Raw genomic sequence first — 22,537 nt, 5'->3', positions numbered from 1 at the left:
GCACAGATGGATTCTTGAATCCATTGCGACACTGACATTTTCAGGCCATACTCTTAGTTCTTTCGGTAAAGTCACGTAGGTAAAAAATGAAATTAAAATTAATAAAAATAAAATAATAATAATATTAATTTAATTTTTTACCTACGTGACTTTACCGAAAGAACTAAGAGTATGAATCATTGCAGTCACGAAAGCTTCAAATCTAGAATTTTCAGGCCACCTTCCAATGCGAGCTTTGCAAAAGGTGGCGCTTCCCTGGAAGTTTCCCGTGCAAAGTACTCACCAGGCTGTGAACTGCCTCTGCTTCAGCGAAATGTCGAGTCGGTTAAAATTTGCAAGTACGCTTATTTTTCGATTTAAAGCTTTCGTGACTGCAGGGATTCATCTTCTTGGTTCTTTCGGTAAAGTCACGTAGAAGGGAAGTAATAAAATAATAAAAATAAAACATAATAAAATAATTCTCACTATCGGAGAATTATTTTAGTATGTTTTATTTTTAATATTTAAATAAAACATAATAAAATAATTCTCGTTATCGGAGAATTATTTTATTATGTTTTATTTTTATTATTTTATTACTTCCCTTCTACGTGACTTTACCGAAAGAACCAAGAAGATGAATACGCTTATTATTTGTCTTCCAATTTCAACAAACCATTCGAGAAACCCTCTTTTTGGTAATCCGTTTGCATTAATTGGGGACCCACGACCACGCAATGTAAACTTTCGCTGCCAATTATTAAGAACCGCTCTTCCGTTTTGCCTAACCGTCGCCTGCACATTACGCGCCTACACACCTCATTGATTTCTGATGCGTCGAGGCCATTACCGCCGACAGACAATACCCACCCAGCCGTTCCCGCCGTAATTGCAACCATCACGACGCGTCGTACGGGGTTTGCGTTTCCACACGCCCGTGCCATGCTCATGTTTTAATATCCACATGTGGCAACGAAACAAAACATATTATATTATGAAAAAAAAACATCGCATTCAAACGAGGACCGCGATCTCACGAGCACGCCGTCACGAACCGCGAAAGGGATGCGCGAGGGAAAACGAAACGAGATTGCCATGCACGAGCACTCCAAGCGAGCGTGAATCGAGCTGTCAAATCACACAGTGGGATGCTGCCGTGCGGCATGACGGTCGGCACACCGCTCGACTCGCGATCCTGGGGGGGGGGGGGGGGGTCACCGGTCCGACCCGATCTCCTGGCGCGGCAGGTGAAGCAAACATCGGCGCAAGATTTGTGAACGCACCAATCCCCCCGGCCCTGCCGCCCTCTGTCCACCCAGCGCAGGGATCAGCAAACGAAACTGCAAGAAGACAAACTCAATATTTCAAGAGCCCGCACTGCACGTGAAGACGAGATGTCACGAAACAGTCCGTGAGGAGCTGCAGGTTGCCGGCCCCTGGAGCCAGCAGTATAAATGGTTCGAGTTGCCAAACGTCAGCCTCGAAACCTTAATGACTTGGAGAAGATGTGCAAAGAGGAGTGGGACAAAATCCCTCCTGAGATGTGTGCAAACCTGGTGGCCAACTACAAGAAACGTCTGACCTCTCTGATTTCCAACAAGGGTTTTGCCACCAAGTACTAAGTCATGTTTTGCAGAGGGGTCAAATACTTATTTCCCTCATTAAAATGCAAATCAATTTATAACATTTTGACATGCGTTTTTCTGGATTTTGTTGTTGTTATTCTGTCTCTCACTGTTCAAACAAACCTACCATTAAAATGATAGACTGATAATTTCTTTGTCAGTGGGCAAACGTACAAAATAAGCAGGAGATCAAATACTTTTTTCCCTCACTGTAAATGGATGCGCCATAATTAGTCGATCGGCAGATCACGTTTGTGGAGGTGACGTGTGGGATACTTTAACCGCTGCCAAATTATTCTGTCCAGCAGTGTAGGAGAAGACGAAAATTACCCTCTAGAGGTGCCTTATCGAGAGCTCCCCTCCAGTGCACACCCTTCTGCCAGCAATGTCATAAGCAAGCCATTCCAGGGCTGCACCTTTAACCACAACATGTCGAAAAGCAATACTGCAGAAACGAGCTCCCCCAGGGTTATCCCCGGTTGAATAATGAACCAATGCCCCCAAAGGGCAGGAATCAGTGTTTGCTTCAGTGGCAGCGCCAGGAGGTAGCAAAGCAAGCAAAAGCTCAGGGTCCCCTAGCAACTCAAGGGGCGCCGAATAAAAACAAGGGTTGCATCGAATAGTAGCTTAAATTTCAAATGCTCTTAAACATAAAAAGCCGATTAACCCAATACAAGTCAATTAATCTTCATCGCCTCCATACCTTGCCTGCATCTCTCTTCTCCCGCTGCATCTCCATTGTGAACACGTTTCTTTTGTACCACGACATCTATATCACTTCTGTCATCTTACTCAGGTTTCATACGTGAGTGGGGGCGGGAGAAAACAATTATTTATGCATAGCGCTCCCCCATTTCCCCCATTGGGCTTGCACCGTCACCGCTTTGCACAGCTCCCATCATTGAGTTTGCAAAAGCCATTCCCAGGCGAGTCTAATTTTCGAATTAAATTAGGCGCAAAGCAAGCGTCATCAGCTCGGCAGTTAATCATGCAATTGGTCACGCGCCATTGGTTAATTTTGCCACCTTTCTAATTCGTCCTGAAAATGAATTGCCGTGTCTGAGAATGTTTTCGCTTTCCATCCGCTCAGGGAAACGGTCTCTTGGCGTTGCTGGGCTCGCGGTCCACGATCATTTACGCAGTCGTGGCGCACGCGGGAAGTCACCGTCACTTTACGTTAATAATAAAAGTTAAATCTTTACTTAAAGCTTTCGTGACTGCAGGAATTAACATTCTTGGGGCTTGTTATTTTTCTTTGAACCTATCTACGTGACTTTACCGAAAGACCCAAGAATAACAAAGTTAATTCTGGCTGCTTTTGTTGTTGTTGTTGTTACCAAATTCCAGTAACGATTTTAAAAGTTACATACTCGATAGACCCTTTCGATTTAAAGCTTTCGTGACTGCAGGGATTCATCTTCTTGGTTCTTTCGGTAAAGTCACGTAGAAGGGAAGTAATAAAATATTAAAAAATAATAAAATATTTTATTTATTTTATTATGTTTTATTTATTTTATTATTTTTCTTTTTATTATTTTATTACTTCCCTTCTACGTGACTTTACCGAAAGAACCAAGAAGATCGATAGACCCTGTTCATCCACGAGAAGGCCGCACATCGTGCTGATGAGAACTGATTGAAGAAAAGCCCAGTCCGAGCTTCTTGTTGTTGTTGCTTGAATCAATGCGACTGGAAAATATTTAGACGGGAAATCGAGGCTGACGTAGCTGGCGAGTTTAATATGAATTTCATCTGGAGATTAAAGAAACCCTCTTTCCTGGTGTGCATCCAATTGTCTTGCTAAGCTGGTTACACGTTAATGTTGAACCCTCAGAATTCTAACACTGAGTGAGCCGCTGGCAATTTGGTGGCAGGGCCAGTGCAGTGGTAACACTCGTGCCTCGCAGCAAGAAGAACCTGGGTTCGATTCCCGACTCGGGTGCCTTTATGTGTGGCGTTTGTACGTTCTACTCCTATTTGGCATGGGTTTCTTCCGACAGCTTACCTGGTGACTGCCAACATCCCAATGCGTATAAGTTACCTGCAAATGACTCAATTGGGATTCGACACGGCAGCAGAAACATCGCCTCCCTCCCGCTGACAAAGAGCCTTGAGACTCGGTGAGGTGTTTCTGGGCATTCATTTGTTTTTAGAAATATAATCGCTATTTTGGCACAGAAAAATCATCAAAGGTACCTTAGGCTGGCTCTGTGGGTGTTGCTGCATCAATCACTGTGTGTGTACGGCGCATATTCTGGATATATGCATCAACTGACTAATGCCCTCATATACCGCGCTCGCGCGTCGAGTCTCAAGACGAAACAAATGAACACCGCGGTGATATTTGCTGGATGCCGTGACTCACGTTTTCTCCGTGTGCCATTGACATTCTGCCGACACGCGTCTCTTACAAACGTCGACAGGACCACCCAGTTTCAGTGGCATTCTGCGCTGAGTTTCTTTATTAAACATCGCTGCTCCGCCGCACCTCCCCCTCATTTTGACAAAACTCATCAATTGTGGAATTCATAAAACAAATTGTCAGATGACGAAGAGGAAATAAGGGTTCGTTGGGCTCGCCGACACTGAAATCGTATTCGTAATGTGACGTGCCCTATGGGATGCAGAAGCAGGCTCTTTATTTATCCTGAAGAAATCTGACGAGCTATGAAGCTCGTTTTCACAGATGTCCAGTGGGGGGCGAGCCAGTGGGATGCACACGCCATAGCAAAAACACCGAAGACAAATATTTCCCACATAACCTTTAATATAGTTTGTTGGGGCAAGTGCTGTAAGCGAGCACCTATTAAGGCCGCATGCAAGGCGCATGTCAGGGCGATGTGTCCAGCACCACGCCCGACCACATTTATTTCTCCAGTGCTGATGTTTTTACACCACACCCCCAGGTACTTATGTGAGGTTCAATGAACCCGGAGGAGACCGATGACCGGGGTGAGATTTCACCTGCCACTCCGATGTTTACTGTGGCCGGGAATCAACGTCGGCTCGTCGGGTTTAGAGGGCAGCGCGCAACTCCACCACGATAATGCCACGTGAAAGAAAAGCACAGCACAGGATGGGGTTTTCGTAATCTTCGCAGGATAGTTTATAGATCGCTATGCACACCACTCGGAGTGAGTGAGCGGTTCAGTTTTCTCTGCCATCGGGTAATTTATTCAAGGAATTGCCAAAACATGTCTGCTGCCTGTTGCGAACTGCACTTTAAAGACCCTCTGACATCATATGCAAAAATTATGCCGCCGTTGGCCTATGGCTTTGCCCAAAAGGAAATGCTACACGCCCGTTTATGGCCCACCTCTGCGAGTGACAATTCCGACATCCCTGGGTGACTAGGATGCGTGGCTGTTCGTGGTTGTAACATACAACTCTCCGATGTGATTTCGAGTTGCACCGCGTGTTGTCCAGCGGGTGTCCAACGTTTCGCATCCACATGCTGCGAGCTTCTTCAGGAACTGATTTGAGTGGTTTGCTACGCTGTGCTAGTATACCAGAGTAACGAAACTCCACACACACACACGCGCGTACGAGAGGACGACACATCATGGTCCGCACAGATGGCTTCACAAACACGCCGTATGTTTGGCATGGACGATGGCACAGTCACTCGCAATCCGAGTTGCATCTTCCCGCTTGAGCCGCGAGTGAGATGGCAGCATAGCTGATGTGCTTCCAGCTCCCGGCCAACCTCGCATTCCAACAGTTTCGGGAATTTCACGAATTTCTGCACACTTCGCACGCATGGTGGATGGCGCGGCGCGTCACTCCGACGATCTGGCTCACGGTGCATCTGGGCCGAGCACTCCATCCTCACTGGCGTGGCTCGCCCAATTATCTCGCTTTCTCTCACTCACCGACTCACTCGCTCACTCCCTCACGCCGTCCGTGTGCAACCCAGGTGTTCATCGATGGTGACGAAGGTGTCCGGCACTGTCACTTGCTCCCTCACTCAATCCCCTCACTCATTCTCTCATTCACTCAATCATCTCACTCGCTCGCTCACATTCGCTCCCTCAGCCGATCCTCTCTCACTCGCTCCCTTAAACTTGCTCGCCCGCTCACTCAAACACCTCATCGCAGCGAACTCACACAACTTCTTCCCTCGCTCGCTCGCCCGCCCGCCCGCGTGCCCTCCAGCCAGCTCACTCCACTATGGGGTGCACCAGGTATCCGTTGAAGGTGACGTAGGTGTCTGTGCTGTCGCTGTAGACGGCGTTTTCACGGTCGCGCTTGTAGAGTCGCAGCCAGAGCTCGTCGCCCTCGGCGAGCTCCAGCGTGACGCTCTGGCTCTGCATGATGCTGCGGTCGCTCTGCTGCGCGTAGAGCACCACCTGCGGCCGCTCGTTGAGCATCAGGTGCACGTAGGTCTCCTTCGAGTTCCACGTGTGCACGTTGAAGCTCACGAAGTAGAGGCCCGGCACGACGCAGAAGAACTTGCTGGTGAACATGTTGAAGTGGCCGTCCGGGTTGGCGAACTCCGTGTCGAAGGACAGCACCGAGAAATAGTCGCCTGAGTGCAGGGCCGTGCGCCGGGCCACCGAGAAGGCCGACGTGAAGACCTTGCAGTCGGCGCCGGGCGAGCCCGGTGAGCCGTGCGGGCCCCTGGGGCCAGAGGGCCCGGCAGTGCCCATCGCGCCGTCCTTGCCCAGGTATCCCGGCGGGCCGTGGTCCCCGCGGGCGCCCCGGTCGCCTGCGTGCGCACGTGACGGGGAGAGATTTTGACGGAGCCTGAGACGGCGTGGTTGACACCGCCGGCACGTAACGCGTGGCACCGCCGAGGCGGACACCGCGCAGCGTGCCGTGGGGCGACACGCCGAGCATCGCGCGCCGCGCGGACATCCGCGTGGTACAGCGCACCGACCGCAGACCACTCACACGCCGAGCGAGGGTTGCCACATCGGCCGCACGACACTCGGTTCACACTCCCTACACCGTACCAATACCACACGCCACGTACGACAATCCTCGCCAAACGCACAACACCAAGCCACACACCGAACCCCATACTCCGAAACTCCGCACAATGATTGCTGCACTCCACACACACCACACATGCATTGGCGTCACCAATGCATGGATGGGCGAGCGCCATGCACTACACGGGTGTTATAAGCTGCTGTTGCTGCTGCGGGGTTGTGCTGCTATGTTGTGAGCAACAGAGGAGAGGGCAGCAACATCTATGGTCGTGCTATACCCAAGTGCCACCATATGATGCACAAGTGAAAAATTGTAAACGCTCTAGTGTGCGACTGTGGTCATCCAGAATAGGCCGTGCAACGTACAACGACGCAATGCCCGACCCACAAATACGAAGGAGACATCAAGGCGATGCACTGCACTGCTCCGGACACGCTTGACTGGGCCGTACCACCTTGATGTGAAATTGAGGGGAGGGAGGAGGAGGAAGGAGGAGGAGAGGGGAGGAGGGAGAAGGAGGAGGGGGAGGAGGAGGAGGGAGGGGGAGGAGGAGGATGAGGAGGGAAGAGGAGGGAGGAGGGAAGAGTGAGGAGGAGGGAGGAGGAGGGAGGGGGGAGGAGGAGGAGGGAGGATGAGGGGGGAGGAGGAGTGGGGAGGAGGAGGGGGGAGGAGGAGCAGGAGGAGGGAGGAGGAGGAGGGATGAGGATGGAGGAGGGAGGAGGATGAGGAGGAGGAGGGAAGAGGAGGGAGGAAGGAAGAGTGAGGAGGAGGGAGGAGGAGGGAGGGGGGAGGAGGAGGGAGGATGAGGGGGGAGGAGGAGTGGGGAGGAGGAGGGGGGAGGAGGAGGGGGGAGGAGGAGCAGGAGGAGGAGGAGGGAGGAGGAGGGATGAGGATGGAGGAGGGGGGAGGAGGAGGGGGTAGGAGGAGGGAGGAAGAGGAGGGAGAGGAGGAGGGGGGAGGAGGGAGGAGGAGGAGGGTGGAGGAGGAGGTGAAGATGCCACCACATGTATGCGCCCAGTCTTTCAGCGACCCACACTGACCAGCTTGAAATATGGTTCAAGTAATCACACCCACCACATTCGAGCCCCGAGCCTGCACGGCATTGGGGATTCCTTCATCCAGCAGTGGATTTCCCAAAGCGCAGGTAGATGTGCACTGAGCCACATGCTGTGGCGGTTATTTTGTATGATCTGGGCAGATTGTTCCCTTACAAACAAAATAGTAAAACGTATTAACATATTTAGTGCCTGTGAGCAAACTTACGTGCGTAGAAGCTGAATTTCAATAAATCTATAGAGGAGCACATATCTAGCAATTCCGCTTGAAAATATTTTCTTTTTGGATTTATTTCTGCCGAGAATAAAACATATTTTTTGCCAAATTTGAATTTATTTGCCGAATTTTGAACATTTTAAATTAAAGTGAGCTGCTATCAGGCACTGGCAGTCAGTCAGTTTATTTTGGGTCAGGTCCATTGAGCTGAGAAGCTTTTTGTCAATGGCGACCCAGCCAAAACGGCCAAACCCGTTACATGGGAAGAGAGGGTTTAGAGGGGTTGCATTGAACGGCTGGTACACAATAGCCAGTCCATTGCATGGAAAGGTTCTGGTTTACAGGGGCTTCATGGAACAAATGCAGAGACATTTGATAAACATGAATAAATTATAAAACAAATACCAACCAGTTCTCTGTACAATGAAAATCTAGTGAGCAATTCAAAATAGCATTATGCTAGACACTAGTGAGAGTAACTTGACATTTTAACATGGCATTCATAACAGCAAGAATTACAAATGCATTCCCTATTTGAATTAACAGCATGAACAAAAATGACAAAGTCAAGTTCCCTGTCACCAATGGTGTTTTCTAAAGAAATTCACAGGGTTTGGCAGCAGTAAACATAAAAGCAACGCCCTGAAAGCAGACAGAGATAGTCGGGGTCACAATATTGAGACCAATCTAGATTTGAAGTTTTTCGTGACTGCAGGGATCCATGTTCTTTGGTTCAGCAATTGTTTCTTGCTGTGATTGTCCCACCTGATGACGGATGCTTGTGTTGCGCCCGAAACTTCATGATTTCATTTATTTTATTTTATACCTACGTGACGTTACCGAAAGAGTAATATTGAGACCAGCGACCAATTTATTCCAGTGGTTTGGGTGCCACAATTGAGAATATCATTGACCCATTTTGAAAATGAGCTTCTATCAGCTCAATGGGCTTCACTTGGGAAGTGAACTTCTGATTCCAAATAATAAATTGTCCTTATAAAGCGCATTTCTACAAGGTACCCAAAGTGTACATCACAAAAGTCATGAAGTATCTCATTGGCCAAGGGGAGCAAGAAATACGAAGTATAGGAGCTACTTGTAGAGTAAGTCACATGACCGGATCTTGAATGGAATATAAAATCTCGCCATTCACAATCCACCAATATTTGGAAGCCTCACCATGCCATGTCGATCATGGGTTTTTTTAATATCATATTTCACCAAACTGTTCATTGCAGATTGATGAAGATGGGAAGGTACGACCGGTTCTGATGTTATCCATGGCCCGGAATAAAAATGGGGTTTGCCAGGTTCCACTGTAACACAAAAATACTACTTACCATATTCTCCTTATTATAAGACACACTTCTTTCGTAGAAAAACTGAAGGGTGGGTGAGACCAGATTTGCTTAGTTTTATTAAAACCTATCCCAGGTTCAAGGTGCGTTTTACTTTCTAGAGCACCGTATAAATGGGCACCACAGTGGTGAGCTGTTATCTGCCTCGCCTGTATATTTGTAGTTTTCGTGTTCTCCCTATGGTCGTGTAGATTTTAGAAACAACATGCATTTAGATTGTTTGGCTGCTAGAAATGTCCACATGATATAATTTGTGGCCAAGTCTCCACTGAAGGAGAGCTAATAGCTCAGTGGGCTTTACCTGGTAAGTAGAAAATCATTTAATAGTTTAAATAGATTAAATTGGTAGAACACGGTATATGCCATAGACTTAGCAGCAGCAATGCGCGTGCACAGCCGACATCTGCCAAGGTCCCACGGGAGATGACAAAAAGACAAAGATCCCCCGTATAGCCTCAGCAGACTGTAGGAGCAAGTGCTGTTAGCGAGCACCTATAAAGGCCGGCATGGCACACGAGCGGGTCGGTGGCCAACACCACGCCCGGCCGCCTTTGTCTCCCTAGTGGTGATGTTTACACACCGCACCAGGTACTCATTTGAGGCTGAGTCGACCGGGTCGCCGGGTTCGTCGTGCAGCGCGCTCACCGCAACACTGTCGCTCCCCACACGGGAGATGAAATCACACTTTCACCTGCGGCCAATTCATGATTCTCAGCCTATAGGACTGCACCACAAAAACATCTAACACATTTTTGGTGTCAAACATTAATTATTTAAGACAGCTCTGAGGGCCGATTGCAGTACATTTACAAGAGGTTAGTTTGTGGCTTTTCTCATGTAAACACTCATTAATTGGCCGATAGGGCTTGGGGTGGAATTGGGAACACATCCACCTTGTTAATGTGTGTTGAGTTGGCGAGAGTGCAGCCTGGAGGCTGAGGTAATATTCCACAGCCGAAGGTTATAACGAAAAAAAACCCTTCCCACTTTGGAGTCGCATCACGTTGAGACGAGACTTCTCATTTCTGCGGGCGCTTTAAATGAATTAACGCATCGCTCTGTGCGTAGATGTCGATAGTAACATTGTAACAAAATTCGTACAAGATAAATAATTCAGTTTTAACTACTCCCTCTCATCATCATCATCTATTTTCCCAAACGTCTGCTACCATGTTTTAACTCGAGAAATGTCAGCTCCAATTGGGCCGTACTATAATCTGTGGCAACTCAACAGCAGCAGCGGCGGCAAGCAGCGTTCACCTTTGAGGATGGAGATCTCGATCTGCGGTGCTGCTGTTGTCGTGGTTTGATGGAGTCTATCACCGTGACGAGGCGGCCACCTCGGGGAGTCGCAGCATCTCACACATGCATCCTCAACCTCATGCACCCCCTTGCCTCCCCGCACCCCCGCGCTCCCCTTTCTCTCTGCGCCCTTGCTCCTTCCTCCAGCTCCCTCCTCTGCCGAGGGGGCCCCCAGCACCCTCGACGACGGCAGCACCAGTGCCAGGAAGATGGCCGCCCAGTGGGCCCAGGCTATCACCATGGTAACGTGCACCTGGTGATGGAAAAAGAGACGTTGAATTTGTTGTAACATTGCTTTACACGAACTGGCCCTTCTTCGTATCATGTACGAAGGTGTTGAGTTTAATTGTTCACGTGTTAATTTTGCTTGTGCAACACCACCGATACAGAATCACCGAATAATTTGACTTTGAATTTGGCTGCCGAGCACAGGCCCGAAATGTAAAGTAGCTAACATTAACCCGCACTCTTGAAGTTGTAATACCGTTCTTGATAAAGATGATTGCATTTGGTGTAAAAGAGACGATGAGGGGGAATTCCTAAGTGGAGCAGTGTGAGGGAAGAGGCAGAAAGAGAAGTGGTGTGACCTGTAGTGTAGTGAATGAGTGGGTGAGCGAGTGGGTGAGTGAGTGGATCAGTGAGTAGGTGAGTGAGTGAGTGGGTGTTCAGTCAGTCTTTTCTGGAGACACCCTAGCTGCTACCGTAGGCGCACACTAGGTGCTTTCCATCTTGCACCTGGTGAGTCGCTACTTCCAGCAGCTGCCAACGCCGAACCCCGGGTGGCGGTTAACTAACCCGGCAAACTCAGTATCTGAGTTGGATCGGTGGAACTCTTGGTGGAAGAAATACTATCAGAAGGTCTTCTCCGACCATCCACTGCATCCAGCATCATCTATAGCCGTCTAGACGTCGTCTTGCCACTGGATACAGATGAGTTTGGACTAGAGAGCGAGGTCAAAGCTGCGCAACTGTCCCTCACTTAAATCAAATTAAAAGCGCAAGTCATGACACCATCATCAGGTCGAACAAAGAATATCAAAGATACACGAAGTAATATGGGTGCTTGGAATGTGCGCACACTTATGGACACAGCTGGACCGAACAGACCTGGGAGACGTACGGCACTTGTAGGCAGATAACATGCCAGATACGAAATTTACATTGCTGCCTTAAGTGAGACCCGGCTAGCTGACACGGGACAGATTGCAGAAGATGAATCCGGTTTACTTCTTTCGGAGTGGCCGTGGAAAAGAGGAGAGACGTCACACTGGTGTTGGTTTTGCAGTAAAATCTAACCTGGCCGACCAACTGTCAAGCTTATCCCAGACCATTTGATGACCCTGAAGCTCCATCTACCAGGCAAAAAGCAGGTCACCATCATCAGTGCCTATGCACCAACCATGACAAACTCTTAACAGGTCAAAAACAAGTTATATACTGACCTGGAGACTACAATTGCTGCTATAACCAGCAAAGATAAACTCATTATTATCGGCGACTTCAATGCCAGAGTTGGAACTTACCATTAGTCATGGAATGGGATCATAGGTCCATATATTGTTGGCAAATACAACAGCAATGGCCTTCTACCACTAAACACATGTGATATGCATGACTTACTGATCACAAACACTTTCTTCCACCTGCAAACCGCAAGAAAACCTCATGGATGCACCCACAGTCAAAACATTGGCACTTTATTGACTATGTCATTGTCTCGAGGAGAGACAGGCATGGCGTCCAAGTGACAACGGTCATATGCGGTGCAGAATGCTGGACAGATCACATACTCATTATCTCCAATCTCAACATCCAAATAAAACCTCCCAGAAGTCCACAAGGCAAAACATTTTCTAAGCGACTCAACATCTCTCAGCTAAAACAGGACAGCATCTAGCAGAACTTTGCTGAAAGCCCAGACCACCGCTTGGAGTCCATAATCCTTGACTCTGAAGATACTGAGTCAGATTGGACAGCTCTCAGAAATCTGCTTTACTCAACAGTGCTTTAAACAGTTGGTGCTGCCACACGCAAACACCGAGACTGATTCGACGAAAATTATTAGGAGATTCAGGCACTCAATTTGAAACATCGTCTGCACACAGCCTACCTGATTGATAACAGTTCAGAGTCCAAGACAGCAGAGGAGATACAATCATATGCCGACAGCAACAACACAAAGCGATTATACGATGCACTCAAGTCAGTTTATGGCCCACAAACTACAGGAACCTCACCTCTTCTGACTTCAGATGGAACCACACTGCTCAAAGAGAAATACAAATCCTTGCAAGATGGACCAAACACTTAAACTCAGTCCTCCATCAGCCTTCATCCATAAATGAAGATGCGATCAATAGGCTGCTTCAAGTTGAAATGAACCTGTCACTTGCAGATCCACCCACTCTGGAGGAAACCAAAAAAGCCATCAGTCTCTTCTCATCGGGAAAAGCTCCGGGAGCTGACGCCATCCCAGCGGAAGTCTAAAAGGTAGGAGGGCCTCGTTTGGTTGAGACGCTAACCGACCTCTTCCAGTCATTATGGAGACAATAAACTATCCCTCAGGAGTTCAAGGGTGCCTCGATTATCCACCTCTGCAAGAGGAAGGGCAATCGCCAAGCCTGTGACAATCAGATAGGTATATCCTTGTTGTCAATTCCGGGAAAAAATCTTTGCAAGAAACCTCCTAAATCGTCTAACAGAAAACCTGCTGCCCGAGAGCCAGTGTGGCTTCAGAAAAAAACGTGAAACCACTGACATGGTGTTTGCAGCCCGCCAACTGCAATAAAAATGCCAAGTGCAAAACTCCGACCTGTACCTCACCTTTGTCGACATGAGGAAGGCTTTCGACACCATCAGCCTCGTGGGCCTCTGGAAGATCATAGCAAAGGCTTCAAAGACAGCCTGAAGGCCTCCCTCAAGAGCTTTAACAGATATCAAAAGTCATGGAAAAGCCTTGCTCAAGATCGTCCGACCTGGCGAAATCTCATCTGGGACGGTGCTACCACCTCTGAAACCAGCAGGACCAAAAATACCATGGTGAAGAGACAACAGTGCAAGACCCGTATCAAGAGACCCGTTCCCCAGCAGGCTGCTACCATCATATCATATCCAGTCTGCCACAGAGTGTTCCGGGCTCAGATTGGCAACCTCAGCCATCTGTGCTCTCATCGTACCCCAGACTTATCCCAAATGAAGCGTGTCATGGTCATCATCAACCTTTGATGGACGAATAAGGAAGGAGTGAGTGGGTAAGTAAGTTAGTGGGTGAGTGAGTGGCCTGGTACGTGGGCGTGGAAAGGGTTTCTGCGGTATGGAGGAGGAGGTGCAAGGCTGTGGATGGCTCTGAACGCGAGGGCGAGGATCTGGGTGCCCATACGCTCGTGCGATGAGAAGCCAGTGAAGTGAAGCCAAGCACTTGGTGTGATGGGAAAGATTACGATTTACAAACTTGCTTGCGACCAACGGCGGTGGGGGTCTCGCGAATGCTAGCGGCGCTCACAACATCTGTAGGGGTGTTAGAGAGAGAGCCGTTATGCATGGCAGCTTATGGGAAACAAACACAGTGGGCGGGGCTACGTGAGTGCACGGGGGGGGTGCTCTCAACGACGTCCGCACCAGGCAGCCCGGGGCCCCACCCCTCAGCGGGGGTGGAGTATAAAGGGGGATGTGTCAGAGGGCTCGGGGCAGAATGTTAAAGCTAAACCAGTGAAGACCGAAGATCGTCTAGCTAGAGCCCTGGACTCCCCTGGGACGCCGCCCTTGTCAGGGCCGCGCAGGACCGAGCCAGCGGCGTGGTCCCGAGAACCAGAGCTAGTGCTCTGGGACTCCGGGTACCGTAGCCCGACTTACCAGTGTCGGGCCAGACAGCCTCCCCTAGCCCGTTAGTGGAGGACTAGGAGGTAGGTCAGAGATAGCTAGCAGTGTATTCCCAGCTAGCCGGGCGAGGGGGCCGATACCCCCTCTAGTATTGTATGTCCACAGTTGTGACTACTTGTACGGAATAAATACGTGTGCCTCACCAACGGTGTCCAAGAGTCATCAACGGTACTTCACATCCATCGGGCAGCAAAATGAAAACGGGGCGAGCGGAAAATGAATGTGAAATGTTGCACAGCCTTCATTGGCAAATAAATTAGGGCCGATAGCAGCCACATTGTACGCATAGTGTGCAGAAGGCATTATGGCTTGTAAGAGCACTCATTAATTATAGAAAGAGCAAATTAATTAATGTTGTGCATAACAAAAGCTAAGTTGTTTCAGACTCAAATTACACGGTATCCATATGCTATTCATAACCTTCAGACAACTGTGGGAAATTCGACATTGATATGGTTGAGGAAAATTGCTCCAAGGACGACCGCAATGCCAAACCTGTATATATTTCAATAATACTGTAATTTATCAACTCAGATTAATAAGCCTCAATGAGTCTCAAGACTCATTAGAACAAGTTAGAAAAATGATGTGCACCAGTGTAATGCTTTTCAACATGCATTTTCGTCCATAATCAATAATAGAGGTTTTGAGGTTAGATCGCGTAAATAGATAAATGTGTCATTAAAACTCACCACCACCCGACACAGCCAACTAGTAAGGGTTGTCACGTAAACAGAACGTGGCCAATTCGTCACTAGTACAGCACACAGGTGTGTTGGAGAGCAAAGCCACAACATTTACAATCTGAATACGACGTTTCGCCAGTAATTACAACTAGCTTCATGCATTTTTGTATTCGGAAATACATTGAAATGCCAGCGCGGTATGGAAGTCGTCGTATAGTTGTTAGGGCAAAATTATGTTTGCATGTTTACAAATAGTCCTCATGTTCTGGTTTGTGTCTCCCAAGTTTTGGCCAACCCATTGATCAATGTGGCTGGTTTTAAATTGGGGTAAGTTCCGAATAGCAAGAGAACTTTTATAAACAACGTTTTGCTCAGAAGCGACAGTTGCAGGCGAATTGGCAGAGCGAAGGCATCAATGCGTTCAACCCGAGTGAGAAAACATGAGAAAGAAGCCCACGCTGGCCAATCTTGTCAGAGGTTCACCCACAGTGGCTGCTTGTAAATCAAGGCTTCACGCCTATTTCTATGACTTCGCCTTGTGATTTTATTTTGGCATCTCACGATCATTTTATTTTTTCATCTTCTTGTTTTCCCTTCTCTTTGTGTATTTATCTTATTTTATGAGTGTTTGTACAGCATGTGTGAATGTTTGCTTTATATTAACTCGAGTGAAGCAGCCTTGAACCTCATGGTATGAAAGACACTCTATAAAGATTATCATGATTTTTTTACTTTATATGCTGCTGTAATATTCTTTTGCACACACACGCACGTGCTAATGGTCGTAATTTTATTTTTGGCTACGGCCACGTGGTAGTCAGTAGATGTATTCCAAAATTTCTTGAAGCAGCCTATTGATCGCATTAGGGTCAAGACTGTTACATGGACAATGTGTTGATCAAATTCCAACCTTTCAAGAATCTCCTCCCTAGTGCATTGACTCTTTTCACGACCGAGTACGACATCAACACGCAACGAAGCTTCGCCCCAACCGGACTGATCTTCAACAGGTAGCGAAATCGGGAAATCGATTTAACTCGGAGAATCAACATTTCTGAGTTGTGAGATGAATAAGCTACGGCTGTCTCAGGCACCATTGCGATTCCTGGGGTTTAGTGTTAATAGCCAAGTTTCGCAGAGCCAGAACACCATTATGATTCGTATGGTTCAATATTTCTGCCCGAGGCTTCCAGAGACAATGTTGAGAGTGGTTCAGCCGCAGGCAATCACCTGCTAAACAGACGCAGTGTCAGAAATAGTTGTTGCGCATGTCCATCCCTCCCCCTGCTTTGCGAACAAGTGGTGAATATTTGATATCCTTTAATGTGTCTCTATGTACACCGTCATCGCCATCATCAGATACGATCATTCCACTGTTGGATGAAGGCCTCCCCAATCCGCCACCATCTCTCACAGTCCTGCCATGACATCGTGTCTAAGTCAAGTGTATTTTTGGAGAACAAAAACAAAATGAGTATATATAAACAATGAAGGTGCTTAAGAATTCTAAGGCTATGGTTTCGACATTACTGCCAGAAAAATGCCATGTATACGCAGTACAAAGTCACCGACACCATGCAAATCCTGTTAATAACACCCCTGATTCACCGTTGCGTGTTATTAGTATTACCTGCGCGATTGTTTAAATCAATCTGGATGCGTTCACGTCGTACGTACTTTTTCATATTTACTTTGAAGAAACGGCAACATTTATTTCGTCAAACACACCAATGAACTGCTCAGCTAAGCCGCAGGGATATAATGTATTTTGAAAGTAATTTATTAGCAAAAAATAGTAATACGTTTTCAGCGATCTGTCAAACACGTACATGACGAGATTCTCACCAGTGCTGCTCGTCATGGGGGGTTGTTTGCCCATACTTCACCACGGCTCGTCAGTGCGCCGGGTTGGCAAACGTTGGGGGACCAGGGACAGATTCAGACTGCACTTGCCACCACTGACGCTACAGCCACGTCACCGGGCATCGGAGCGCAGTGTTGCTGACTCTCCGCCATTTCTCCACCTGCAAGTGCCGTTTAACGAGCGCCTATGGGGCCGTCCATAAATGACGTCACGCGATTTTGGAACGATTTTTTACCCTCCCCCCCCCACCCTTCGTCACACGGCGTCACAAAAAGTCCCCCCCCTCAAATATGACGTCACAAAGCTCTGCCCCCCCCCCAAATAAAAATAAAACATGCTTCAAATCGCTTTAAACTAATGTCATTGTAGTTCATTATTTAATGTGGCGCTGCACTCTGATGTTGTTGGAGAAAACATTTATTTAAAAAGTATATTTAATTAAGTAGAACGTGTTGTCTATATTTATTTAAAGTTGCGCATTTTGATGTGACGTCACGTTTCTCAAGCCCCTCCCCCTCGTCACACATCGTCACAAATGTCTGCCCCCCCCCCCCCCAGGTGCGTGACGTCATTTAATGACGGCCCTTATCGAAATCTTGGACGCTGAACGAGCGGGACGCTGGTAACCTATCCACCCCCTTTGTCTCCCCCAGCGTTGGTGCTCACCCACGACCACCGATAACTTATTTAAGGCCCGGGGCACTTGAGTCCGTAGCGAGGTCATGCACCGGATTAAGGCATCGCACTCCACGGGCGCCAGCCGTGGGGCTGTGGAATCGAACTCAGGTCCCTGGAATGCGCAGCGCACCGGCTAAGTCACACTTCTGCTGGTTACCCCCCCCCCCCGCCCCATTGATTTTCAAAAGTAATTAATTAAAGTGGTTAATTTAAACAAACTCACTGAACACAGAGATCATCACCGCACGTGCTTGTTCCTCATTTACACCACACAAGCGCGTGGAGTGAATGAGGGGGCCGGTTCAGATATTCTGGCTTTGCTGCCTCCGAGCGAGGGGACCATCTGTCTCCAAAGGCGCTGTTGCTGCATCTGTGCGGCGCGTTCATTGCTATCGCGATCGTACGAGTGGTGGATTTTCTACTGGTGCTACAGCTCCCCCCCCCACCCCCCGGCAGGAAGCTAAACACTCCCCGCACCTCCGATTAGCACGGTTGGCTTCGTACGGTGCGAAAGAAGTTCAACATACGTGCGTGCGTACACGGTCACGGAAATGCTCAAATTAGATTGTGTGACACGAACAACTCGAGGGTGCAAGATGGCCGAGAGATGGAAGGAAAGGGATTGGGTTAATAAACTCATCTGTGCGTTGGAACTTTGAGTGTTATCTCCTTGCATGCGTGGGTTTTCTGTGGTACTCCAGATTCCTGCCACAGGGAAATACTCATTCATTGAATTGGCCCAACGTCCCAGTGTAGCCGGATCTCCTCTCTCTCTCTCTCCGACTTGTTTTCGTGTTGTACCACGTGTTGTTCGGCACGGTGTCCAACGTTTCGTGCTGCATACGGGGAGCTTCGTCAGGAACTGAGTTGAGAAGCCCCCAGCATGTGGTATTGGACATCGGACATGGCGCTCAACGACGCGTGGCACAACCAGAAGCACCGACACAACAAAACCGATGCAGAGCACCCAGCAGCACGGCCCTGCTGGAAAAAAGGCCTCGTGACAACGCCAGGCTTCTCGCGTGGACAAAAATGTAGCTGCCCTATTACTTTATTGCTTTTTGGAAGTTCAAGCTCCAGGCTGCCCTTTGTTTTAAAAAAACGCAGCAAATTACAAAGCAAGAGATTTTTATATTTCAATAAAGCGAACCTCAGCCGTGACTCACGCGTGTCTTTTCTCCGCTCCTCCGAGCGCTTGGAAGGAATACCGAGAGAATCCTGCTGTGCGCGACTGTGCGGTTTGCGCTGAACCCACGATCTGTCAACTCACAATCTTAAGGCCATTGGGTTATATCGCCTGTCCGTGGTTGACTCCCCTCGTCTCCCATCATTAAATCTGTCGAGTAGCTCCAGAATTCATCCGAAAATCAACAAACGCCCCAGACTGCTTTTGGGTCGTGTACGTTACAACCTAGCGTCAAAATGAACACCGCACCCTCTTACTTTGCCAGTTGCCACCAGCGAGCCAGAACTTTGGCACGAAAATGCAACAGAAATATGTTTTCCACATGTAGGAGTAACAACGCCACACCCCTTGTCAATCCACGACTGGACTAGGGCCTGCCAGAGTTTCCACCTCTTCCACAGACCAGACCTGCACGTATTTCTCAGCCAACTTAGACCTATCAAAACAGTGCAGGACGCTGCACTGTACTGCAATGAAGTGCAATTCAATGACCACCAGGTCAGTGCAACGATGTCATTTTTGCTGCGCTAGCACCTGCTGAAAACGTAACCCCGCAGCAGCCTGCAACGGCAGGGACACGTGGCGACTGTGGAGAGGCGGGGAAGGAGGGTGGTTAGTACCCCCCCCTGCCCGCCCCCTGGCTTGAGGCGAAGCGTTTTTGCCAATCAAAAACTGTAAAAAATTAACCCGTAAAAACAAAGTTTTTCACTCTAAATCTTTTATATGCGTGGCGGCTAGAGTCCTCTCGTCCTCTGGCTTGAGATGGCTGCCACCTATGGGTCAGATGATTGTCTGCCAGCATTAAGCAATTGGTAAATACATATTTAAAAAAAATTCCCTAAACAGTGTAAAATTTTGGAAAAAATTCACGAAAATTAATTGTCACGCACAACGAGTCTGTGTGAAAAATGTCAGCTCGATTGGATCACGGGAAGTGGGTTAAAAAACGACCGAAAGATTTGCATGGTCGTAAGCAAGCAAGCAAGCACACAAGCACGCAAGCAAGCAAGCAATCGAACCTAATATAAAGGATTTAATAAAGGATTTAAAAAGAAACGTTTTTTTGTGTTACCAGGTAAGGCCCACTGAGCTATATACATATTTTTTCCGAAGCTACCTAGCCACAAATGATAGCTCAACGAATTGACTAATCACGTGGAAAATGTATCGCAGCCAAATACTCTAAACGCGTGTTTCTAAATGTGGAGGGAAAGACCAGAAGGTCAAGGAGAAAAATTCACGCGACCGCGGGGCAGAACACGCAAACTCCAAATATATAGCAGGCGTCAGGGTCGGGATCGAACTCACGACCTCCTGTGTGCCAGGCGAGGTAGTTAACATCTCGCCGCCGTGGCGTCCAATGAAATCCCGAAGCTATGACTTTGCAGCCCCCACACCGAGATCCGTGAATGTGCACAGGTCGCATGGGTGGCGTGTACCGGGAAGATGGTGCGTAAGGGTTGACAAGACAAGAAGAAGAACCATGATTCTAAACATACTCTTTGGTTCTTTCGGTAAAGTCAAGTAGGTAGAAAAAAATAATAGATCACAACGTTTCGATTGCAATGCAAGCAATCGTCATCAGGTGGGACAACCACAGCAAGAAAAACTGCCTACTTCAGCAGTTTTTTCGTCGTGATCTATTATTTTTTCTACCTACGTGACTACCGAAAGAACCAAAGAGTATGGCTTACTGCGGTCACGAAAGCTTCAAAATAAATAATAATGAACAATTATTTTTTACGTGGGAAGGCCCACTAAGCACAATAGCAACAAACACAACATCGGGAACCTTATGGTGCCATAAATGAAAGAAAACGGCCAGACAGCAGTGTCAGCCATGTGGGCCAGATTGTAGATTGTATTCATCTTCCGTAAAATTAAACGCACATGTGATGGGAGGCAGCTGTCTGAGCGCGTGCCTGCTGCGTGTTTCTTGTGAAGACGGGTAGCGCTTTGAACCCGTCAATACGAGTTCGATTCCACAACTAACACCAGCGGCGAGTGATATCTAAAGCGGTCCTGCGCCTTCTCTCGGTCAGCTCAGTATTAAACGATTGCCTGGTGCGATGTGTGAACAGCCCCATCGCCTGCCATGCCAGCACAACCTTCGTCGATGCTCATTAACCACACTTGCACAAAAGTCGATACAGATGGAAGGGGATCTTTGTCTTCGCAGTGCAGGGCAGCAGTGCAGTGGATTGTGCACTTTGGCACCAACCCAGCGACCTGAATTATATTCCCGGCAAGGGATAAACATCAGTGTTAGAACAAGCAGTGTCTGACCCTGTCGCAGGCCTCCCCTAGGTTGACTCAGCATTAATTAAGTGCGTGATGTAGTGCGTAAACATGTGTGGGGCTGGGCACAGCATACCTCGTGCATCCTGCCGGTTGTTATAATCAGTGCTCATGAACCATCCCTGCTCAGTTCCTCTGTATAGCTAAACAGGGGGCCTTTGTGAGTGTGTGTGCGTAAATTGAATGTGGTGGTTAGCGGTGCACTGTGTGTGAGTCGATGTTGGAAGGCGTGGCACAGTGGTCCGCACGTAACACTTTATGGTACAATTCCAGAAATCTGAGTTTGATTCCCAGCCACGGGCAACATTAGTGCCATATCGTATCTGAACCGATCCAAAGAAAATTAAAAAATATATATGAGAGTGAATGATGGTGGGGGGAGGGGAGGGAAATGTTACGTTTTATAATCTGAGGAACGTGGTAATGACAGAAGGCTCTGTGTCATGTCAATAAAGTTATTCAAGCCTAGTCACACGTATAATTGTGGACGTGGCTGTGGTGGCAATAGGGGCTACATATCGATGGAATGGTTTTGCACACTGGAATTGCAACCCAGAGGCCACCGCTCCCACGTCCTGGTGCTTCGGTTGAAACAGCGGGGCAAGCTCCTGAATCACCTTTCAATTGTCCGGCCAGCAGTATAAATGGGCGCAACCACAGTTAAGTTGATTGGCAGGACATTTGTGGTAGGGTAAAGTGTGGGTACCTCTTCTAAAACATTTGGCCAGTACGCAAGAAGTGAGACAATGTAACTCCCTAGATGGGTATGGGTTGGAGGGGGGGCAGAATGTGTATTAATAATCCGGAGAATATGATGATTGACTCATCATATTCTCCAAATCTGTATGGGATATAGTATTGCCCCGTTGCACGTGTGCGTTTATTCCAGGTACTCAAGTTTCCTCCCACATGTAAACATTCATGAATTGACCAAAAACATCTCAATATATAGAGGACTACAGAGCTTGGGCAATTGCTTGTGCACTGCCTTCCCGCTCGTCTGTGGTTCCTCCTCGTGCCTCTCTCTCTCTCGACGAGAGCGAGCGAGCCCTGTGCTGTGGCAGCACGGTGTTACAAGTTCACTATTTTATTATTATTACAAGAAGAATAAAGCTTTACTGTTGCAACGCAGAGCTGTGCAGGTACTGAGTGGGTGGCACACACTGCGATCAATTTTTTGCATGTGTCAAATTTTTTCCGGTGGGATACAAAACCATTCATTTTGGGATACGACACTGATTGCGTAAAAAACAAAACTAATACGAATGTCATCGTGTAATATTAAAATGTCTCCGGAATGAAACAAACATGAAATATTGCTCATTATTGACTGACAATTGTATTCAATGAAAACGCTTCAAAAACGGTGGATGGCACCTGGCAGCCATCTGAAATGTCGCGAGGGAACGGGCACAACTGCCCCCCCCCATACTCCTCCCCCACTCCACCCTCCCCCTCTGAGTGCACTTCTGAGT

The 22,537-nt window shown here is 48.0% G+C and overlaps 1 protein-coding gene across 1 annotated transcript in view; it reads right to left on the bottom strand.

Moving 5' to 3' along the window:
- Window positions 1-3,155: 3,155 nt before the first annotated feature.
- LOC144721654 (complement C1q tumor necrosis factor-related protein 1-like) overlaps window positions 3,156-22,537 on the bottom strand; it is a 36,571-nt gene continuing 17,189 nt past the window's right edge. Inside the window, exons 2-3 of the mRNA XM_078599471.1 lie at window positions 10,430-10,724; window positions 3,156-6,312 (exon numbers count right to left, since the gene is read on the bottom strand). Of these exons, the coding sequence (XP_078455597.1) occupies window positions 5,765-6,312; window positions 10,430-10,712 (831 nt within the window). The 5' untranslated portion in view covers window positions 10,713-10,724 and the 3' untranslated portion in view covers window positions 3,156-5,764. The remainder of the gene's footprint in view (window positions 6,313-10,429; window positions 10,725-22,537) is intronic.

Source organism: Lampetra planeri, chromosome 1 (genome assembly GCF_965212315.1).
Source record: "Lampetra planeri chromosome 1, kcLamPlan1.2.h2, whole genome shotgun sequence".
Classification (NCBI taxonomy): domain Eukaryota; kingdom Metazoa; phylum Chordata; class Hyperoartia; order Petromyzontiformes; family Petromyzontidae; genus Lampetra; species Lampetra planeri.
This window is presented reverse-complemented; position numbering and strand designations above follow the sequence as displayed.